General features: G+C 42.0%; 2 protein-coding genes across 3 annotated transcripts; both read left to right on the top strand.

Annotated features, from left to right (window-relative positions):
• Positions 1–5,710: 5,710 nt before the first annotated feature.
• On the top strand, positions 5,711–17,688 carry sepsecs (Sep (O-phosphoserine) tRNA:Sec (selenocysteine) tRNA synthase). Of its 2 annotated transcripts, none has more exons than XM_080486825.1 (12): positions 5,711–5,791; positions 8,519–8,606; positions 8,698–8,852; positions 9,810–9,928; positions 10,027–10,185; positions 10,414–10,567; positions 10,682–10,784; positions 10,942–11,071; positions 12,085–12,176; positions 14,365–14,458; positions 14,552–14,642; positions 16,579–17,445. In XM_080486825.1, the coding sequence occupies exons 3-12, from the start codon at positions 8,764–8,766 to the stop codon at positions 16,817–16,819; spliced, it is 1,272 nt and encodes a 423-aa protein (XP_080342951.1). In that variant the 5' UTR covers positions 5,711–5,791; positions 8,519–8,606; positions 8,698–8,763; the 3' UTR covers positions 16,820–17,445. The 2 variants fall into 2 exon arrangements, with proteins under 2 accessions (XP_080342951.1, XP_080342950.1); XM_080486824.1 differs by having other exon boundaries at positions 5,724–5,791; positions 8,493–8,606; positions 16,579–17,688.
• Positions 17,689–20,287: 2,599 nt separating this feature from the next.
• LOC308123494 (leucine-rich repeat LGI family member 2-like) lies at positions 20,288–24,109 on the top strand (the record flags this gene model as incomplete). Its single annotated transcript, XM_080486006.1, is given in 10 exon segments — positions 20,288–20,324; positions 20,327–20,358; positions 20,415–20,641; positions 20,888–20,959; positions 21,776–21,847; positions 22,364–22,435; positions 22,527–22,598; positions 22,742–22,911; positions 23,042–23,206; positions 23,292–24,109. Coding segments are annotated over 10 exon segments (1,737 nt in total).
• Positions 24,110–24,136: the final 27 nt, after the last annotated feature.

Here is a 24,136-nt window from a genome sequence, read left to right as displayed (position 1 = left end):
GTAGTAAAAACATTCTGAAATGTGTGAAACTGTACAACTTTCAAAAAGTTTACATTTTTCTTCTGTGATTTCAAGACGCCTTATAAAATTAGTGAATTCATGAAGTTGGAGGTTATTTTTTATTTTTATCTTTTGCTATAAGCTTGTTTATGTGTGGTTTTCTACAGGGGCAGTGGGATTGTGTCAAAATGACAGTGTCTGTAGTAATCTGGGTTAAATTATCAACGTTATGTACAGAGAAAGCTAGATTAATACCGAGAACACGTCACAACAATTTGCATTTAATTTTGGTAAAACGATCAAATGAGAGTCATCAGGACATTTAAGAATCACAATTTATACTGAAACTTTATAATTGAGATAAACTTGAGTTTTCTAATTAAAAAAAACAAACAATCAACACATTTTATACATAAAATACACGTTTGATACATAAAATACTTTCAATTATTTGAAATACAATAGAGGCTGTATTAAAAAATGTTTCAGCTTGTATGTATTTGTTCGAAAGTGCATCGCAGCACAGAACCTCCAGATTAGATCCGATTTCTAATTTATTCCTCCACGTGTTCTCGATTCATGAATCTGACTCATCAGCTCTTTTCATTTGATCTGATTGTGATTCGTACGGTCCGGACTCCAACGTGTAACCCTCCTTCTCACTTCCTATGAAAGACTCCACGGGCCTGGGAAAGCGCTTCTACTTGTCTACTTTCTTAAAAAGAAATAACTAAAAGGTGGGGATTCCTTTCAAATGTGTCAGTCCGAAGGGGGGGATTTCCATCCGTCCAGTTCCCCAACTTCCACCTACAGTCGGGGACAGCTCACTGGGTCTCTCTCTGTCTCTCTGTCTCTTCGCCAGCAGTTAATAAACTCCACATGCTTGCGAGGGCAAGTTTAGGAGCGGCAGGGGCGGCTTGTTCAGCAAGTCAGCCTGCTACCCGGCCCAGACTTTGCTCGGTGACTTCACGCTCTTACAGGGTGTGCTTGTATTTGACTCAGCAAAAAAAAAAAAAGGAGGCTGCAGGCCAAAGCCTGCTCCGTCTCATGCAGACTTCTCGCTGCCAAGTGAGAGAATAGCTTCGAAAATATCTCGGAGAGTCATCGTCTTTTCATGTTCAGGGGGAATTTATGTGACGGGTTATTTTCATAGATTAGAAAGAAACAAAATTGGGCTTTTTGGGGTCTCAGTGGAGTTGAGTCACAACAAGTTCTTGTGTTTATTCTGCGTGGTTCGGGCCGGCCGCACATGTGGCCGTGTGATTCAGCCTGAGACGTGTCTGAGGAACGTCTCTGCGTCGCAGAGCGAGCCGGTCCAACAGTGACACAAATACATGGTGACGTTCACGTGTTGAGGCTTCAAACCCGAGTCATGGAAGTGAGGAGAAACACCAAATAAGGAGAAAGTGCAGCTTTCTGGACTGAATTCACGACTTGAACTGATAGTAGAGAGACACCAGGTTTCTAGTCCGGAAAAGGGACTTTATTCCCTCGTGTTTTTGTTTCTTAAAAAGATTTACACCGAGTAATCAAACGGGATAAGAAATTAAAAAAAATAAAAAATGATTGTGTTTCTATTAAAATGTAGACGCACGTTCGCCTTGGTGGACTGACGGGTTATATTCCAGCTTTAATCAAGACACGATATGGAAAAAGGAGAATTGGTGTATTTGACAGTCACACAGAACAATCCATCCATCCATCCATCCATCCATCCATCCATCCATCCATCCATCCATCCATCCATCCATCCATCCATCCATCCATCCATCCAGGCTGGACAGTGCCATCAGGTGGACCAGCTCCCCACTGGACTCCCTGGGGACGATGGCAGAGAAGAGGACCCAGAACAAGCTGCTACCCTCTGCCACTACTTAACCCTAACTTCTGGTGGAGCACTGGGCAGGGACACCCTGGAGAGGTCACCGCCCACAGAAAGACGACGAGTCCTCGTGTGGGGAGCTCGGTGCTTCCCTCCGTTACAACTAGTCTCTCTAAAAAAAAAACCTTCTGTGTCTTGAATGTTTGATTTGCTGCTGCAGTCTGTTGAAGAACCGTCATAACGTGGGGCCTTCACACCTCTCCCTGCGGTCCTCAGCAAACAGCCATTAAACCGTAATACGTTCTATTTAAAGACGTTATTTAAACCCTTTTGTTTAATGTATTTGATCAGCATTGGTAATCAGGGAACCAGGCGTCACACTAATCAGGCGTCTTCTCTCTCGCTCTGCAGCCACGGTCCTCCACACGAAGTTAGTCCTTGTAAGAAAGATCGACAAGGTTTATAGAGCTTAGATGTAGGGTTTAGGATGTGTGTCCCAGTCTTTTTTTTTTTTTTTTCTACATTCAGAGTTCCTGCCCTGGCCATGTGTCCACGGTGCAAGTCTTTCCGTGCGAGTGTGAACTGCGTCCTCCACTCGTGGCTGGAATGAATGAAAAAAACCTCTCCCAATGGTTGCCACCTAGAATCTCCATGCACCATGTGGCTCCCGTGATAGACCAGCGCTTCCCGCACGTAATGGAACAGGACAAGTCCTGTAATTGTCTCTTCACCTCAAACTATTTGCTCTGTGGGAGTTTACAGGTGCGGCCCGAGTCGACACTTTCTCCAGTGAGTCATCAGAGCCAAACCTCCCGAAGTTAACTTACAAATTGTTTCACAATAGACAGAAAACTGCCTTTTTTTTTTTTTAATTTATCAGATTATTCTCAGGCGCAGGTTAATTGGACGTGTCACCTAGAATATTGGTTGTGCTGCATCATGTTGTACCCAGCAGGATAAGGAAAGAACAATTAACTATAGTGAATATGCACCAAAAACATTCCACATTAAATCTTATTTTCACGACAAGATAACCGGGAAATTCATTTCCTGCAGAAATATGTGTTCTTAATAGTGGTAAATTATTAAAAATAATGTAGGATTATGCCTAACTGGCAGTTCAGCATTTTGATTTGAGCAGCTCAAACTCTGGGTCCACCGTTTCAGGTGATTCATATTAAGCAAGAAACGAAAGTTTGAATCAACAAGTTGTGTTTTTTAACATCTGAAGACGAAGTAAAAATCCTCTAAAGAGTTTTGAGGGAAATCCCTATTTATAATAGATTTTTTATACATACGAGCCCTGACTGGTATTTTGTGTTTTCGGAGGTCACAAGGCAACAAGAGGTTCTTTTATACAGATAGTAAAGTTTAATATAAGCAATGGTATAGTTAGTTACACTTCTACCCTCTTTTGGAACACACACATATTGTAAAAGTGGAGTGTGTGTCAAATGGATGAGTCTTGTTTTGTTGTTCGAAAAAATATATAGATGTTTCTGGAGTGTATGTAAATATATAACTTAAGTAAAACTAAGGGGAAATGGATGAAGAAAGAAACTACATGGACTTCTGTATAAATTCTGTAAGAAAGAAAGATCCTGGTCATTCCTCAGACCGTGTCCTGAGTGGCGACCTCTCTCTGGTCTAGACACATTTTGAATCATTGCCTGTGATTCATTAATGATCCAGATCCTGAAGTCGAGATCAGCAAATACTAGTTTATGGTTTTCTTCTTCTCTTTTTTTTTCTTTTTCTTCTTATATATTTGAGACACATTTCCAGAGAGGCTTCACACGGTGATTTTTTTTTTGGGTGAGATCCTTCAGTCCGGACGGGTTTGGGCGGGTTTCGTCTCTCGGCGCTTCTTCTCTCCTCGGAAGGATTGTCCTCTGTCGCGATGAGGCCAATGGGATTCCTCGTGAGCGCCTAAAGGTGGCGGGAAGCCAAGCCCTTCAAAAACACACCTACCGTGCAAGTAAATTACCAGAGTCAGCGTTGATAGTGGACGTGGTGGAAGAAGACGGACTTATCTCGTCCTACTTTTTATTTATTTTTTTGTTTGTTTGTTTTTTTTAATCCGCGGGCCGCCTGATGCCATGAACGCACGTGGATCTATGGAGCAGGGAGCGCGCGGAGAAATGGTCCAACAGGTATGATGGTACGCCTAACAGGAGGGAGTGGACTAACTTTAATGCCTACGTTTCTATGGACCTATGTCAGCACTGAAGGTTGATTTCATCCGCAAAAGTGAAGCCTGGACAAAGTTACTGTTTAGTAAACGATCAGAATTGATCCATGCCCATGTCGGATCCGTCTCGATATTGTGTTTTGTGGAACTCTTGGTTTTCCATCCTCCTGCGTGGACCTGACCACCCACAGAGTGTGAACGTGGGTCTCGGAAGGAAGGCAAGATGTTGGCATAGCTGTTGAGTTCAGAGCCCTGCTATGCCATCAAATTGCCATCTTTCTCTCCACCGTGCAGCCGAAAAACCTCAGGACTTTTCAAGGCGTTTTTCCCCCCCAATCCATCTTCATCACACTGGAAGATTTTTCATCGTTCTACCACTCCCAGAAGTTGGTTGTAAGATGTTGCTGTATTTAAACTAAATTAATAACATTAAAATATATATATTCTAATGACTATAGCAATAATCTATGCACTTAAATTGTAAGATCAAATTTTTTCAGAGGGAAACCCATCCTAACAAATACATGCATTGCTTCCTGCCTATGGAGGATTATTTATATATGTATTTATTTATTGTTACAGTTGTATTTTCGAGATTATTTCATCTTTTTTTTTAAAGAATATCACAAAAGTAATTTCATAGTGGCACGACGTTGTTGTCGTTGTGGTTGTTGTTTTTAAAAATAAACCATTCTGTCAACGATTTTGTTTTGATGTTGCACAAAACACGGTGTGTGGGACTGTTTACCTGTTGTTTGTTCAATCAATTTGAGTCATAATTTCACATCAATATTCTCTTTTCCATATCAAATGTTACTGTGCTACTTTTTACCTGATCGTTATGAATATGCTTGAAATATTTATCATCCAGTATTGGAGAATAACGTTTCAAGTTTATAAATCTTGAAATGCTTTATGAGAATATTTCAATTTTATGGCGTTGATACACTAGAAATATATATTGTTTTCCTATATATTCATTTAAAATGTATTTTTTCCCTATTATTTGACTTTATAAACATATGTTCAAACATAGATATATTAAACTTGAATCGATGTGGTTATAAATTAAAACATTAGGTGTTTTGAACAATGATATTAAAAATAAATTTGGTTATCCTTGGTTAAATCACTGTTGTGCTGATATAATTGGAACTTTAAAATTGTGTTGGTTTTTTGTTTTTTTTAATTTATTATTACTAGTATTGATATTATTATTATAAGTAGTATTATTAGTAGTTGTAGATCATTCTTAACAAACTACTAATATCTATAGAGAAGGGGTATAGATAATGGATGAATAAAGATATTATTATTATTATTATTATTATTAATGGACATTCGATAGATAGATAGATAGATAGATAGATAGATAGATAGATAGATAGATAGATAGATAGATTTCTTTGATGTTATGTCAGCCAATAAATAAACTATGGCAATCAAGCATAAGCAATGAAACATGTTGTTTCTGTTAACTTAAATATTTTATTAAATTAAAAAAATTATTTGTCATATTTTTTGTTCGGTTGACTATTTCAGTGTAGAAAGTCTTTTCCTTGTTATAGCCCGGGAGGACAGTAGTTTATTGCATATTCGTTTAGTACAATAATAAATATAAAAAAGTTTAAACGTACTCATTTTGGCGGGAAAGGGAACACGTAATCAACGCGCAGACACGGCGTGCCTGTGACCTCACTTCCGGTCGTTACTTCCGGCTTTCTTCACGCCTGCTTCGGGAGCTGACAGCCTGAAACGAGGAGGGAAGCTCAGAAAAGGTAAGAAAACAACGTGCAGCTGCGCGGTGCTGCGTCCCCTTTGCTCATATCAGAGCCGCAGAAAGCCGAGACGAGAAAAGAGGCTTCCAGCGCATCTATACACACTTTATATGCTCTATAACGCAACTTTGCTTTTTCTTCTTCTATCATGTCCTAGCTGTTGCAAAATGAGGGTAAACAGAGGATGCAACCTTCATTTTTCTTTTTATAAATCACGTGTCAATTGCAAAACACGGGATCCTGATAAATGAGGTGTTGTCGCAAGTCTGCATTTTCTATTGAGACGCACCTTGATGCTTTATTTCAGCCTCTTTGTTTACTATACGGACTGAAACTGTTATCAGATACAAACAAAACTGCTTAGACTGATAAAATACAAAAATCCTGTGACTTCCTGTTGCCATAAGACTATAACTGTTCTTTATAAATAGTATTTGCTGTGTTTTAGTTAATGTTATCATTTCTGTAATTACTTTTAGTCACCTTTGAGCCTTATATATGTTATTTAAAATTGTGTGATTTATTTTTTTCATCCTGTCTTATTTGATATTCAGTTTTATTTCTTTTTATTCTGTGTGGAGCAATAGTTACTGGAATTTCCCTCTGGGATTGATAATGTATTTCTATTATATTCTGTTCTATTCTATTCTAAAATGACAAAATAGTCTGTATAATGCCAGAAAAGAAGGATGCAACCTTTAAAATCAAGTACAACTTCTGAAAATGTAATGAAATGCACTTCCCCTTGCTGATATAAGATACAGTTATTGTACGCATTTCAAAACTTCTGTATAATACCTTATAAACTGTCTTATTCTAAGTGTCTTGCGGCTCCACGTAAATTTGATTTGGTGGTCAAATCACATTAATGTCTCTTTTGGTCATAAAAGCTGCAGACTTTTTCTATTGTAGCGACATTATCATCAATCCACACTACGTTTGAGTGAAATCATCATACTGCAGCCTGAGAGGAGGAGAAAGTCCTTGATGGCCTCCCTCCTGCATGTTTTCTCTCCCAGTTGCAACACACCTGAATGCAATGAGAAGCTGTTTTTTTGGATTTTTTTAATAAGAGTGATGATGACATGGTCATTAGGTTGTGGTGTGCTCAAGCAGGGAGACATCTAAACACACGGGACGCCAGTTTGACACCACAAGTATCTCGGTTGGGGCAGGACATTGATCTGAAGTGTCGCCATGTTGCAATAATTTGCTGTGGTGACCCTGAAACTTTTAAGACAAACTCACAATGTACCCTGACTTCTTTGCTGTAAAACAAAGTAAAAAAAAAATTGTCTGTATTTTCAGCTCATTGTATTATATCTTTATTAGTCCACACCAGTTAGGACCAAACAAGGCTTAAAGTGGCCCCTGAAGCAAACTGAATTGTACATCTTCATTCATGTGGTAGGAGAAATGAATTCACTGTATTTGTATTTGTGTATTTAAGATCCAAACATAGATGATTACAGTTTAGGAGCCACCAGAGCAACAACATTTCACTTGTTATAAAAAAAAAACTCCACATTGCCAAACATGTGATATTTGTCTGAAATGAATTAAAAAAAAATTGATTTCAGCTGAATCTGCTCATGAATTCTTAAAATTGAACTCATGGATTATTTTCGTTAGTTCACTCATTTAAAATCCAAAACGTAAGCGATATTGTGCACATTTATCTACTTCTATTTTGTTAATAAAGCACTCAAAGCAGAGATACCTTTATCAATCAGTTATATATATATATTTATATATGGCAATTTTCATCCAAAATACAATGTAACACCAAGTGCTTTTACACAATAACCACCACGATGAGGTTTGCTCTTAAAACGTATTGACGTTCAAATCAATCTAAACATCACATTTCTGATATTCCATTTCTGCATAAGTCATGACAAGACTTGGAAGAGAAAACGTTTCCAACAAGTGACACATCTGTTCTGCAGAAATACAGGGGAAAAAAAAACAGTCGAAACAGCATGACTCCAATATGAGTCAGTCGGAGGAATTTTTCGCTGACTCAGGACTGACGGCGCAGCAGCTGCTGATCACTCGGCAGTGCTGATGCAGACACACAGTCCACGTGGAAGCAAACTTCACCTGCCACCTAATTTGGGAAAGTCAGCAAAAAGCAACATGTGGGTCGTGACCTTCTGGAGAACATCAACCATTTGGTCTTGATCACTTGAGGAATGTTTAGAAAGTAAAAAAAAAAAAAAGCAGCATTTTGTTGAATACAACATCATGTGCGGCTGTAAATCTTGGTTGTTTTTGCAGCTGAAGAAACACTGAACTGATTAAACTCTTAAACAAAAGCAAGATCTGGCTGCAGACGGTCTGACATGAAAGAGGAAACGGGAAATTTGCAGCAAGGATTCCTGTAAAGTGAAGCTCTGCAAATGTGCTGCTCTGAAAACCAGGAATCGACTTTGAATGGCAAAAACATGCCGCGCATGACTGGCCGCCTCGAAAGAAGTCATAGATCAATAATAGAAAGACGCTGTAAAGCACTCAGTATTTAATTCTGATAATATCTGGAATTTAGTCATTAGTCAAAAATTAGCTTTTTAGTCTCTTCTTCAGAAGACATACGAATAAAAGTGTAATTTCTTTTTGACAAACATTAAATAAGTGAACATTTTGCCTAAACTGTACCTGCTGTTGGAACACATTTAACATGAACGTGTGTGTCGGGCAGATGAACAGTGAGAACTTCACCCTCAGTGAGAAGCTGGTGTCGCCCTCCTACGTCCGGCAGGGCTCTCAGGCCCGCCGCAGCCATGAGCAGCTCATCAGACACTTACTGGAGCAGGTGAGCTCACACACTCCTTTCTTTTATTATTTAGTTTTCTTGATGTCACGTTTTGAATGTGTGTGTGTGTGTGTGTGTGTGTGTGTCGTAGGGAAAGTGTCCCGAAGAAGGCTGGAGTGAGAGCACCATCGAACTCTTCCTGAATGAACTGGCCGTGATGGACAGCAATAACTACCTTGGGAATTGCGGCGTGGGCGAGAGGGAGGGCCGCGTGGCTTCCAGTCTGGTGGCCAGACGACATTACAGGTTCGTCTGGGAGATTTTAGGCTTTGCCCGTCATTCAGCATTAAAATCCCGTGTTGCACCAAAAATATATAGATTTATGGTCCGCTTACAAGTTTTACTGAGGCGAATGTCTTCCTCGAGTGGTAGTCATCATGTCATTGCTGATTGCATCGGACACATTTCAAATCAAATTTAAATTTTACTCCCTGAAAGATGCTGAGTTTGATCACTATGTGATGATGTTTGATCATGTTTTATTGATGTCAGATGTATAAGAAGTTAAGTTTTTTTTTTCTGTACATTAAGCAAGAGTGGATTAATATCGAGGAGGACTGCATTAGATCTTTAATTGTCAAGTAGATTAATCTGGGCAGGTAACTGGTTTCTATTCAGCTCCTCCAGCTTCACTAACACATAAACAGCTGCTGGGTTTCACTTCCTCTTTCACTGGCTTGTTTCTTGAAATAACTGGGATGAAATTGACGCACTACCACCTAGTGGTGGAAGTGGGGAATTTGCTGTTGGAAGACGATAACTCCTTAAACGTGCCTAATTGTGAATATTGTGTCAACACATCGCCTTGATTACAGTGCAGTATAGGTCTGCATATTCACAGTATTCATCAGTTTAGAAAAAAGAAGAGGATAAAAAATAGTGAAGCACCATGTTTCTACATGTGACCGTCCTGGTCATGTGATTAGAGACACTCATTTCACTCATGGAATATCAACTTCCAGACAAAACTGGTCGAGTATTGATCAGATAAATGAAGAGAATGACACAGAATTTAATCAGCCTTTCATTTTTGACAGAAATATGTGTCTGTGTATTTTTAGTAGTAATAAACTAATTCAGCCTATACCCTTTTCTGTACGTGATGTATTGGAGTGTTGGGAGTGTTGGGCCAGCACATGTTTCCCAGGACTTGTCGGAAGTTGTTTAATGGTTGCTGTTTTGACCTTCAGCTGTTTCGTGCAGGTTGATCCACGGCATCGGTCGATCAGGCGACATTGCTGCTGTCCAGCCCAAAGCCGCAGGATCCAGTCTGCTCAACAAGCTGACCAACTCGGTTGTGCTGGACATCTTAAAGCTCACAGGTCAGTACAGGTTAGCAGTCAAACGAGGGGGTATCACTCGAATTTAGAGCTTTCGAGTATTCAAAACTTAAGCGTGCTCTCTCTCTCTCTCCCCCCAGGTGTCCGGAGCGTGGCGAGCTGCTTCGTGGTTCCCATGGCCACGGGAATGAGCCTGACTCTCTGCTTCCTGACCCTTCGTCACAGGAGACCCAAGGCTCGTTACATCATCTGGCCTCGCATCGACCAGAAGTCCTGTTTCAAATCCATGATCACAGCAGGTGAAACTATCCTCCCAACAACCACTCGGCCTTACATCCCCATCCACTGGCGAGATCACAATTTAAAAAAAAAACAAAAAAACGGTGTCGGGTCTCATTAAGCCTTTTCTGAGCAACTTTCGATTCCTTGTACTTTAGGATTAGAATACCAAACCTTTTCACTCTCTGCAGACTTTATCTGTGCGTGACGGTAAAACGTCCCCGCGTGTACGCTCCTTCCTCATCCAGGCTTTGAACCGGTGGTTGTGGAGAACGTTCTGGAGGGCGACGAGCTGCGCACAGACCTGCAAGCGGTGGAACGCAAGATCGAGGAGCTCGGAGCCGAGAACGTCCTGTGCGTCCACTCAACGACGTCCTGCTTCGCCCCACGGGTCCCCGACAGGTGAGAGAAGACTCTGGTCTACGCGTTTTGACCTGCCGTGCGCGCGATAGTGGCGTTATCCTGAAAAGTGGCCCACGTTCTACCCCGGTTGGTTGTTTGCCTTCTTTCTTGCAGACTGGAGGAGTTGGCTGCTCTCTGTGCTAAAAATGACATTCCCCACGTAGTCAACAATGCATATGGAGTGCAGTCATCCAAATGCATGCATCTTATACAACAGGTAGCTGCCGCTGCATTCATGTTCGACTCATCTAACTCGTCTGGAACTGGAGCATTTGCAGCTTAAATTCTGTTTTCAATAATTATTCAAATTGATGTCTTTAAACTCTACGATTTCCTCCCCGCCGACTCACCTGGTGACGGTCTCGTCTTCTCAGGGGGCTCGCGTGGGCCGAATCGACGCCTTTGTTCAGAGCTTGGACAAGAACTTCATGGTCCCAGTAGGTGGCGCCATTATTGCGGGCTTCGACGAGGCCTTCATACAGGAGATAAGCAAGATGTACCCCGGTGAGTAACTCTGGATTCGAAACTCCTGGCAGCACCGTATCGACTCCCCACTCGTTTCAGTCTGACAGCAGTGGCTGACTTACCGTTGAAACGGATCCCTTTATTTGTACTTTAACGCTCCAGGTGGCATCGACATGATGCCTCCTCCTGTTCAGAACGCCAGCGTGTGTTTGAAAACAAACAGGCCAACACTCAGATGCAGTTTCACTACCGGAGCCATTGTAGATCCGTACAATCTGAATGATAGAAGATTAAATGCACCTCTATTTCACAGACCAGTGGATTAGACTTGTAGAGATTTGCAAGTACACTGAAATAGTTGCAATTAGAATCTGTGAATCTATCTTTACGTAAAATGTTTTAAAGACGAGGTTTTCAGCTTTAATGATATAACAGCACAGCATCCAGCACTCTGTCTATTACTATGAGCTGCAAACTAATTATTCCTGCTCCAGATGTGATGTCAGATGTTTTTTGCAGCAAGACGACCATGAATGTGGTATTTAAATAACCAGTATTTTGAAGCTGTTTGGATTTAAAAAAAAAAAAAAAAAAAAAATATGGATCTGACTCCTTGTTCTTTTTTTTGCCATTCATTTATCTTCTGACGTGTCACTTTCATGAAGAACAGTCTGCGTAAATGAGTAAACAAGACTGAGTCTGACCCAGCGTTCTGCATCAACTTGACGGTTTTTGAAACCGACATTTTCTACTTTTATTCTCAAAGTGTTCAAATTTGACACCTGCCTCCATTTTGTTATTTAAAGCCTTTTGTTTTTTTTGTCGGGTCAGCTCTGATGTGCGGTCATACACAGTCAGAGAAAACTGATATCTGGTCTTATTCTAGACCTACACAAAGCGTTTAACCTCTGCAGAGGGCAAAGTGCCAGCTCATGTTTAGTTTCTTCATAAGGTAACGTGGCATTGAAGGAGATTGGGCGCTGCGTGTACAGTAACGGGCGGCTTTTTTTTAGCTGCTTAACAGAGTTCACCTCTTGGCCCTCTGCGTACAGGACGAGCATCAGCTTCACCTTCCCTCGATGTGCTCATCACCCTCCTCAGTCTGGGAGCCAGCGGCTATAAGAAATACCTGTCGGAAAGAAAGGTGAGCTCGATCGAACAGGACCTCGTCGCTCCGTGACACTTCACACTCTGTGGGACAGACTGACGAGCTGATGAAACTCACATTAATCACTTTATTCAATGTTCATTGAAACAAACAATCGGATCTCTTTATTGGAGAGAATTCAGTCAGATTGATCAGAACATGCACACTGAAAACTCTCATCTGACTTCTGCAGTGATCAGAATTTTCAAGTGATTATTTAAACTGCAAAATGTGATTTTTTATTATTATTTTTTTTTTAATCAAATAACAGCAGGTGTCTGATTATGGAAAATGGGACTAACACACCTGCATTTCTCCCCGATTGGAAAAAGTTGTACAAAATAGAGTGAATGTAGTGTCGTGATCAGAAGACCAAAAGAAATTGAATAAAACGTACATCATCAGAAAGTCGATAGCTTTTGGCTGTAATCAAATTCCTCCGCACGGAGGCATCGCAGTGTTTAATAAGACAAGACTGGATGTTGTGACAATTACTCACAGTTATGTAAAGGCAGTTAGTGTCATTCCAAGTGTGTTTTATGTCTGCTGTGTGTGTCTCCTTGAAAGGAAGACGTCTTACATAAGCTGCGGTGAGTCTTATGTCGCGCTTGTGTGTGTGTCTGTACGGCTCGTTTTGCTTCACTTGCATTCTGGCTGAGGAGAAAGTCTCGGGACTCCGGTGATCATTGTGGAAGGAGGAGTACGCTCCAGCAAGATAAAAATTGATCCAGAAGTTTCAGACAACGTCCCTCGTGGCTCCCCGCTTTAAAGCGGAGTTGCTCACTATGCCGCAGCCCTCTTCTTTTTGGCACTGCAGCATTCAAACGCCTCCGAGGCGCTCTGCCGCCAATGTACTACATCGAGATGAAATCAGCTTCTCTCGGTGCTGATATCGGAGCACATGCTGAACAAATGTGATACCCGGGAAGCTGAAATTTGAATTAATTTGAGAAACAACCCAAAGCAGGTTAGTTTTGTTTCCCCAGGCATGTATATTAGCGAGAGCTTTTAAAGATTCATATTTAATGAAGAGTTGCATACATCGGGATGACATACAACACCTCGAATCCTGTTTCCCTCACAACAGCAGGTATGTACATTTAGGAAACTCCTCTGGTATCTAACATGAGCTGAGCCCATCAAGGCCGATTGATTTCTTTCGGTCCACTTTATGAATAATTAATGTGCAGAACCGTCCTTTCTATAATGTCTGCAGAACTGAGTGAGTTCCTCACATCTCTCCTGGGGTCACAGGCTTTAAATAATTAAGACTTTTCATCTATTGAGGCTCATTTACAGCCTCGTGTTGCACAAGTTTTGAGAAATATCCACATCCGACAAAAAAAAACAATGAATCGCCCATGTTTGTATGTGTCATGTTTCTGTTGTTTTCTTTTTCTGATGTTTTTGTGAAGATAGGCTTTACTCATCGCTCACACTAAGTTATTGTCTGCAAAGTCTCTCCACCAATTGCCCTCCTTCTCCGGAATAATAAGCTGCTTTGTGATTTGGAAACAAAGGACACTTGGAGACACTTGATCTCACTGAAACTTTTGTCTTCGTCTTCACAGAGAAAATATTTTTCTTGACAGTTTCCAACCAGGACTGTGTGAGTCAGCGGAATCTGCAGAGCGCACGTCCTTTAATTTGCAACGCTTCTCTCTGGGGGGGGGGAATCTCGCACTTGTATCCGTCAACAAAGAAACACGGCGATGTGTTGTGCCGCGGCTCGTCGCAGCTTGCGTCCTGAACCCCTCAGCTCCGGTTCAGTCGTCCACACCCTTCTTTTGAGTCTCCAAACGAAACACTGTGTCAGCGTATTTCAGACATCTGAACGTCAGAAGCCTCGTTTAAAAGCATCCCTTCACCGGTTCTGGCTTACTAATTGATCCCCGGGGTGAAAGTTTGATGCAGAACATCAACATCCTGGTCGGAGAGGGACAGAAACTGAGCAGAAACAGTCATTCAGAAAGGAAAGGGACGTGGACTGACCGGCTTACTGGTGGAGCTGCTTTATTGGTAATAACAGCAAGGTTGCTACTGTTAAAACAAGGATGTGGCAGTGTGCAGAGAAAAAAAAAAGAAAATCACTGCTGCTATTTATAGGTCTTTTCTGGAGCCCCCCCACCACCCCCCCTCTGTTCTGTTTCTTCAAGCCTCTTGTCTGTGTCTGCATGGCCTGCAGGAGATTTATTCATTCCTGGCTCAGGAGCTGAAAACCCTGGCTTCTACACACGGGGAGAGATTACTCCACACCCCACACAACCCCATTTCACTAGGTAAGCTCCAAGTAGCAGCAAGTGATCCTGCTCACGTCTTGAACCCGAAACCTTTCACCGCGCTCACTGGGTGTGGCTCCTCTCCCCTCGCAGCCATGTCTCTGGATGGTCTCCGGGCCGGAGGCGACCAGGCCGTCACTCAGCTGGGCTCCATGCTGTTCACCAGACAAGTATCGGGAGCAAGGTATGACGGGTTTAGAGAAGGGCCACGCTGTTCTGCAAGTATAAGGAGGTTTGTGAAGGGAAACGGAGGAAAGTGACGGAGCGTGAAAGTTAAGAAATGATTTGTCCGTGCCCTTGGGCAGGAGGGGGTCTGGAGTGTTTTGCTAAACAGAGGGCCCCGTGAAAATCAGCAATCATGAAGATGGATTTGCTGAATGTGGCAGAGTGGAAACTACTTTAGAAGATTAGACAGCCTGTCGTCCGTCCTAATTTAACGGGATGTTTCCATTAGATGTGGAAAGATGTTTTCTCCTCTGGGACAGCCGGCGCAAACGGCTCAATGTCCCTTTCTTGTGGTTACTGGCGGTTTTAGGCACTTATATACACATTAAAGAAATAATTCTATGTTGTTTTAGGTGTTTGTTTTTCTTTTATAGTTTTTAAACAAGCAAGTGAATCAATATAAAGTCTCCAAACCTGATTCTTCTGTTTTATGTCAGTCAGATTTGAATGCAATTACATAGAAATAGCTTCCGTGCTTGCTTCTCCCAAGGTCATCTTCAAACCTGTGGCCCCCCTATTTCCACAGCACACGTTAGACGACACATTGACTTCTTGGCTTCATGCTTCAATCTACACTTTAATCTTAGAGAGCTGCAGCATTGTGCACTGCTTCTTTGATCAGTTGTGTTCTGTCCGTGAAATGTGTAGGAGCAAAGTGGCTTCATTTCACATCCACAGTGACCTGCGCCCTCGTGCAGCACGACCGATTAATAGAGGTCTACATCTCATTACGGTGCATTTCTCCACCATAATGGTTTCTCTCATGCACATAGTTCTAGTCGCGGGCCAGTAATTGATTTCACATTAAAGTGAGTCTAAACTGTGCTGACAGCGGAGAATCCCTGCCAAATCTGATGGGCATGCTTGTTGTCTACAGTGTGGTGGAGTATGAAGCTTCAAAACATACTGAAAGATGCATTGGGGTTTTGCTTTTATGCATATCTAGATTACACTATTTCGGTCATGTGGCACAACTCTGCTTTGTTGTTACTATTTTATAAACCTAGACTTATCAAGAGTTAAGCTGACAAAGGCAGTAGCTTAATCCAGGAGACTTTAATGGTAATTCCACGTCTTATTAAAACCTTTGACCCTCTGTGATGCTTGTGCTTTTCAAGAGCGGCTAAATGTAACCATATATAAGTTGAATGAAAGGAAGGTGACGTCTTCCAGCTTGTCATAATTTGCAATTAACAACTAGAGCAATCTGAGATTTCTGACGTCCGCTAAAGGTCGACCTGGAAAATCTGTCATGTAGTTTAGACGTGATCCTTCAACTCTATAAAATGAAATCCTGATCCAGAATCCAGATCCGCATCACCTCTGAAATATCTTGGAATTTTCCGCGTTCTAATCTCTACCTGTGGTGACATGTTTCGACAAAATCCTTGCAGTAGGTTTGGCGTGATCTTGCTGACAGACGTACAAACAGTTAAATACAGTGTACGCCGAGGATTTTATTGCGTCCTTGGCGGCTGCAATAACTCTGAATGACATTCTTGCTCGTCCCATGGAAAGAAATACGGTGAAATCTGAAATATAATAATCAAGGTAGTGACCTTCAAGTGAATGATAATACTGTTTTTGGTTCCTTGTTGAAAATAGATGGTCAAATAGAGGCACAGTCATTTTCTCTGGGAGCTTGTCGAATATTGTTGCTTCCCAGTTTTTCCTCTTTGCTCCATGACAGAGAAAGTCAGCAAATGTTCGCAGTCAAATTAATCTTTAACACAGTTTTCCTTCCTTTAGTGTGTACGTTATGTCAATTAAAAAGTTCTTGTGTATCAAGTAAATATCCTACTTTGAAGCTACTTTATGATCCTAAAACTACTTGATTACAGTTGTTTGCATACTTATAAAAGTTAAAAGATCCTTGTTTTCACCCATGTTTCCAGGGTGATACCACTGGGCAAGGAGCAGACCGTAGGCGGACATACTTTCCGGGGGTTCATGTCGCACGCCGAGTCGTATCCCTGTCCTTACCTCAACGCCGCGTCTGCTGTGGGCATCACTCGAGAAGATGTGACGCTGTGCATGAAAAGACTTGACAAGTGCCTGAAGAGCCTGAAGAAAGAAGGAAGTGCAGCGAGCAGCAGTTCCACGACGCCTGTTGAGAAGGACGCCGTTGAAATATGAGGGGGGGAAAAAATGGGACTTTTCTGCAGCGAGGATACATTTTGATGGGCTCCTGGATTATAAATTCAAACTTTTTTCTTTTTTTTTTTTAAATAGGTTCAATGACTGGCTGCAGCTGGCGATGAAGCCTCGGGCGTTTGTTCCAAAGTAAAATGACACAAAGTGATGCAGGTTGTTAGTTCCCTCTCGTGTGCTCATTACTGTCTGATGTGAGGAGCTGAGTCCGACCGTTTCCCTGTACTACAAAGTCAAAAACCACTGTTTTATCAAGTTATGGTTTAAAAAAAAAAAAAAAAAAAAAAAAGTAAATGCATTGGTGACTGTTTAAAAAGTTTAACTTTATTAGATTATTGCTCGAAATAAATTATAGATTCATCATTTACATATCGCTCTGTCATTTTTTCGTGCAGTAATGAATTGAAATGAGGCAAATTATGTAATTATTATAAACTGCTGCAATTGTTTGACACGTTGCAGACAAATTATCAACAGCTCGGAGAATATCATTTGTATTTGAGTCCATTCGGCTTGTCTGCTCACCGATGTATGTATATAGCTTTATGATATATTCGTTTGTTTCGTTCCTCCTGCATTGTCGAGTAACACGATACAAATCCTGTTGAACCATTAACTCCACGTGTATCCTGTGTATTATATGAGCTTCTTTATTTTAAGGCTCTATAACAGACGACTGGTAACCAATGACGTACACCCGACATAGATCAGTTCTGTCTTTAGAGAAGGAAATGCTCACCATCCGTCTCAGTGAGAATCGGGACATTACAGCATTATCTGGATCAGAAATCTTATCTCAGCTATTGTACAGCTTGTGCAGTGTTGGATTAATTTAAATCACATCTATTGAAGTCACCAGGGAGTTGATCTTTAATCACACAACCCTTCACAATCTCTTTTCTTCTGCAGGTTTTTACACAGTCTTTTTAATTAGCTCAACTCTCTCGTCGCAGTCACTACGAAGCGTAATGGAATGAAACCCTCGGTACAGCATCGACGAATCTATATTTTTATATTTTACTGTCCGAACCGCCGCCATTTCAGCCCCGGAGGATGATCAGGTTTAATAAGTCCTGGGAGGGTTTGTAGTTCAAACATGAAGCAGAACTGGAAACACGAGCAGCCACAGTTTTTATTTTTTTTTTGCTTCAGCTCCGCTCCCAGGTGTGCGTGGGTACGGGAGTGTAGGCACTCTGCACATGTTGGTTGTTCTCTAAAGCAATTAGTCATGCGGGGCGGAATCAACGGCACAACCAATCCACCCGGCAGCCTTTTGGAAAAAGTGGGCTGGACTCAGACAAGGGTGCTGTTTCAGCACACTTTGACTGTTCCCGAGCTGTGATGAACCGTTAAACGGAACACAGTGGAAAATCACCGCCCTGAGACTGTGGCTTTCACATAGAGCTGCTTTTTATTCGCTTCCTTTTCAGGTCATCATCGGCCTATCTTAACACCCACCCCCCCATGAAAATGGCCTCTACAATCACAAGCCCAGTATTTTCTATTCTATTCTATTAAATGTCTTGGTGGATGCTGTTGCTGCAGAACAAATTGCTCTTTGCTTTGGGCGGCCGGCAACGGCCAACAGGAGTTCAGTGCTAACGGAGTGCCAGAGGGCCACAGAACAGCAGCCAGATATACTTAAAGGACCATTGTCGCTTGTTGTCAACAAATATCAACCCTGCGTTGCCCTTTTAAAGCAGAAATGAGCTCTTGTTGTTTGTGTTGTCCGCTGGTTTTGGACCAGCTATCTTTTATACAGCTTCATCCAGTTCATGATTGCAGAGTGGCTGGAGCCGACCCCAGCTCTTTGTTGGGAGAAGGAAGAATCCACCCGTCTGCCAACACAGAAGAGACATACCACCAACACACAGACCAGGTAACAGGACTCAAACCAGGAACATTCCCGCTGTGACGGGACACCTTTTAGGTGCTACACTAACCCTGGTTTCTGTGTCAGGTATTTCAAATCACATCACCTCGTCCATACAAATTTCCTCCAGTTGCAAGATAATTAACGCTGTTGTTCCTTCTGCTCTTCCTTTCAAATCACACCAACACATTTCAGCATTATTTGACTTTGTAGCCTTTCTTTGTCATCCTGTCAAAGGATTCATCACTGGATTCATTGCTACCCTGATCGAACTTCACTCATTAACCAAGGTTCGACTTGAGCAGAAGTATTTGCAGTATTTTACAGTGACCAATTAAAGGAACAAGGAGGACTTGGAATTGTAGGAGAAGGAAATGCCTGAAAAAATTCATTCAAATTCACTCATACTTGTGCCAGAGAAGGTGTTAGTAAAGAGTCACGGACAAGAAATCACCTTATTGCTTATTAAGTATCACAAGCACGAAATGCAAAATCATGCATGAAGTCTAAATAATGCTATAAATTGAAGTCTTGGTTTTTATAATATAGCACTGTATTTTACACCAGAAATTCTACTTTTTTTCTTTGTGAAGCTCATCTTGTTCAGGCTTGATCTAAAGATAATGGATTCATTGTAACCTGTTTCCACTAAAACACTCAGTCAACCAACAATGAGTATTCAAATGTTGTTATGTCGGCATAATATTGCTCTGGCTCTATCTGGCTTGCTGGACTGAATTCAGCTGGACAGTCCTGCTTTGGTACATGAACTTAACCAACTGGTGTTGATGTTATGGAGTGTGACAAATGGAGTATATTACGATTTTACATTTAGATTTTTCTTGGAAACTACTAACAAGTATTTTTTTTTTTTTATATATATATATATCTAAAATAAATCACTACTGCTCTGTATTAATACCCATTATTGTTTCACAGAAGACCAAGCCAAGATTGTGGTGGGAATGAGTGTGAAGAGGAGACAGTAGACATTGTTTGCATGGCTTCACACTGTGTTTTGAGTCTGTGTGCGTGCGTGTGAGTGTGTGTGTGTGCGCGCGTGCGGACGGCCACAGAGGCGCTGTCCATAGTGCTGCAGTTATGCGCCTCAGACTTTATGGAGAAAGGAGGGGGTAAACCCACTCCTATTCTGTAGCTTTCTGCGTCTCCAAAATTTCTCCTGTGACACGTTATATAACTCCAAACCGCTCAGTCGAAAGCTTTTCAATGTTCCTTCCTGTGTTGTATTTGATTGGAGACATAAACAATCCCAGAACGAGGGTCGAAATAACAAGAAACCGCTTAGAATTGGGTTTGATTGCGCACCTATACCTACATTTCGCATTATGAATTTATCCATGCATGATTGGAAATGCTTTTTAAAAATTATTATTATTATTATATCAATACATCAGCGTGTCTCACTAACTACACATGAAAACGTGCTGCAGCTGTTTCTTTCTCTTCTGTCCCCTCCTCCGCGTGTGCAAACGCGGCTGTTTAACCAACAGTTATCCGAGCGAAGCCCTGACTTAATAAATAATGAAAGTGGACGGAGGGGAGCTGCAGCTGATTTGCTGATGTCAGGGAGCCAGTGCAGCATTTCATGGTGCAGGGTGGAAACGCGCGCTGCCGTCTGCCTCCTCCGTCGGTGCTCTCGGGCTCTCAGAAAAAAAAAAATACAACAAACAAACAAACAAACAAAAGAAACAAACCAAAAAAAAAAACCTCACACATGCAAGCCCGGCAAGAAAGATGCTGCCAACTCTCAAGATTTGGGCATTGTTTAGTGTGTGGCTGTGCTGCCTGTTTCCACCGGGCCATTTGAAGAGGGCTTTCCGATGTCCTTCAACATGCAGCTGCTCCAAGGAGTCTATCATCTGCGTCGGATCCTCCTACATCCCGAGGATTTCCCCCAACGAGATAAATTCTCTGTGAGTAGCTGCCTTGTCGGGCATTTATTCAGCAATCGTGCGTTGTTGCGCAGTCCACGCGTGCATTTCATGTCGATCCAGACCCGTAAAGCTGATTATTAACTCCCATTGTATTCCTCCCTATGTGATGCACAGCCTCCAAATAGGAGCTTATATCAGAAGACAGTGCAGGGTACCAAGTGCTTGGTTCACTTTCTAACGTTTTTACTGTCTGTTGGTTATTCGTTTCTGCTTGGTTTTTTACAGGAGTATTGTCAATGGGACTTTCACTGAGGTCAAAGAGGCAATGTTTTCTCACATGCCTTCTCTTCAGCTACTGTAAGAATACTTCTTCTGTTTCATTTATTTTTTTCATATTCATAAGGCTTCATAGGTTGATGCTGCCTAGTAATCAAAGCTTTTGCGGGATGGAATTGGGAAAAACAGGCCCAATAATCGGACGATTTTAAAATAAAATGTGAATGTTATGATCTTTTCTGAAAGGACAGAGGAATTAGCCTGCGCAGCCTTTATGGTGGTGGAGATCCAACAATGATGCACGACACAAGTTATTTAAGGTTACGACAGCATATGCATGCCCACCAGTCATTTCTACTGTTTCAGTCACACCAGTGCCTCCCGAATGTGTGTTATTCAACTATATTGCATGGAAGATCTAACCCCCAGAGATTAATGATGGAGGTCTAGTCTTGGGCTTTTAGTGCTCCCCCCTGCTGTTAAGCCATCAATCCACTTTTCTTACTCCAGGAGTGACAGCTGGGATGTCAGCATAAACAAAGGTGTGGCAAATATTGAGCATTGAGGGAAAATCCTAACAGACACTGGATTTTTTATTAAATCCTGATATAAGACATTTTTTTCTTTACAAGAAAAAGCTTCTCACATGTCACTGAGATGTAAAGTTGGCATAAAAAAAAATCTAATTTGATTTGCAATGTTCAATCTAAATGCATGTTTGAGTTACACAACTGACTGTATTAGCCAGATTCAAGATTTGATATGAATCAAAATATTTATTGTTCTGTGATGTAACTTCAATACCAATTGAAGAGTTTGCATAATCTTGAACATAGGCATGGATTACATTGTTGTAAGGTTGGCCGGCATTGTTCATATTCATTGTGTTTGTTGCAGGCTTCTGAATTCCAACTCTCTGACAACGATAAGGGATGACGCCTTCTCGGGCCTTCCTCATCTGGAGTATCTGTGAGTTCATTAGTGGTTGTGAACACATCAACAACACAATGTGTGTTCAGGATTAACTTGCCCAACCTGGAAGAAACCTTTTTTTTTGGGGGGGGGGGGGGGGGGGTCTATCACTGCACCAAGCCAGCTTCAACCACAAGCACACTAGTAGTTTCATTTCTACCAGACTAAGAAAAAAAAAACGTATTTTGTAAATCACAGAAGAAAGAAAAGACTTCAGCGAACTATAACAAGGAACAGTTCAACCAAAACTTCAGTAAAGATGTTGTTGCGGCTCGATTACTGATCATCCATAAATGTGGGTTTCAGGTTAAACATGAGTTTTAAATGATTTCCTAAATAGTCTAAAGTGTTTTTTGTCTTTTTTTTTTAAAGTATGTGCGTGTTTATTAAAGTACAATCGTATTCCTCAAGAGCAACTTTTTTGCAGTCCTTTTTTTTTTTAAATTATTAACACTGTTTATACTAATATCTTGTGTCCCTAATTGATTGGCTAATTTTATTTTTCATCCGCAGGTTCATTGAGAGTAATAAGATGGAGACTACTTCGAAATACGCCTTCAGAGGACTCAGGGACTTGACTCACTTGTATGCTGTATCTTTATACATTTTTCTTTTTATTTCTATTTTGGTTTGGAATTATGATAATCTGTCTGTATTTACTCCCCATGTGTTCTAGATCTTTGGCTCACAACAACATTAAAGCCTTACCCAGGGACCTCTTCATTGACATGGACTCACTGATAGAGCTGTGAGTATGTCATTCGGTTAATCTTCTATATAAAAAAAAAACAGTGTAATGTTTCCACGTATGACTTGTATTCCCTTTCTGAAGTGCCATGGGGGTCGTCTGCTGTGTTTTCAACATTGACATTCAGTTGTCTTTTCCGGCAGGGACCTGCGAGGCAATGCCTTTGAGTGCGATTGCAGAGCCAAGTGGCTCATGGCGTGGTTGAAGAGCACCAACGCCACAGTATCGGATGTCGTGTGTGCTGGGCCGGAGGACCTGAAGGACAAGCGCCTCAATGATATGACCAGCCTGCACAATGAGTGCACCTCAACGGGTGAGAAACACCGGAGCCAGCTGGATCGAGCTCAACTGGCGTCCGAGTCGGTCAGCTCTGCGGGACCACGCTAGGAAAATGTGTGTTTTTCGTTGAAAGTCTTTGCTTTTGCTTTCTACTTTTTACCCAGATTTCGTCCTCCATCAGTCTGTGGCTGCAGAATCGTTGTCCGTCGACACCTTCAGCTATAAGAATGACGTCTATGTGACCATCGCTGCTCCCAGCGCAGAGAGCTGTTTGGTTTTCCAGTGGGATCACATCGAAATGAACTTCAGGACTTATGATAATATAACAGGTCCTAGTTTTTATGACCGAACTGCCTCAGAAGGCCCCGGTAAAGTTGGTCATTTATGTAACTGGGCTGTGTCCTCTGTCCACAGGTCAGTCCATCGTAGGGTGCAAGTCAGTGGTCATCGAGGACGAGGTGTTTGTCATTGTGGCTCAGCTCTTTGGCGGTTCTCACATCTACAAGTTCGACGATGACCAAAGTAGGTTCAGTAAGTTCCAGGACATCGAGGGCTCCAAAATCTCCAAGCCCAACGACATCGAGGCCTTCCAGATCGGCTCGGACTGGTTCTTTGTAATCGCCGACAGCTCGAAAGCGGGCCTGTCAACTCTGTACAAGTGGAACGATAATGGTTTTTATTCTTACCAGTCGCTCCATGAGTGGTACCGCGACACAGATGCGGAGTTCCTGAACCTGGATGGGAAGGCCCACCTCATCTTGGCGAGCCGTTCGCAGGTTCCCGTGGTCTACCAGTGGATCCGGAACAACCAGAAGTTTGTCCTCCAGGGGGAGATCCCCAACATGGAGGACGTGGTTGCCGTGAAACACTTTCACATCAAGGACGAGCTCTACCTGGCCCTGACGCGTTACATCGGCGACTCCAAAGTCCTCCGCTGGGGCGCCAAACAGTTCTCGGAGGTCCAGGCTTTGCCCTCTCGAGGCTCCATGATTCTCCAGCCGTTCTCCTTCAAGGGACGCTACTACTTGGCTCTGGGAAGCGATTACACGTTTTCACAAGTATACCTGTGGGATGACGAGAAGAAACTTTTTGACCGGTTCAAAGAGGTCTACATCCAGGCGCCGCGGTCCTTCACTGTGGTGTCCACTGACCGCAGGGACTTCATTTTTTCCTCCAGCTTCAAGGGAAACACTCAGATTTTTGAGCACGTCATCCTCGACCTGAGCTTGTGAGGGGTTGTGCCTTATTGCCCCTCCTGC

The sequence above is a fragment of the Lipophrys pholis genome (genome assembly GCF_963383615.2).
Source record: "Lipophrys pholis genome assembly, chromosome: 18".
Lineage (NCBI taxonomy): Eukaryota > Metazoa > Chordata > Actinopteri > Blenniiformes > Blenniidae > Lipophrys > Lipophrys pholis.
The sequence above is the reverse complement of the archived record's forward strand: the minus strand, read 5'-3'. Positions and strand labels throughout refer to the sequence as shown.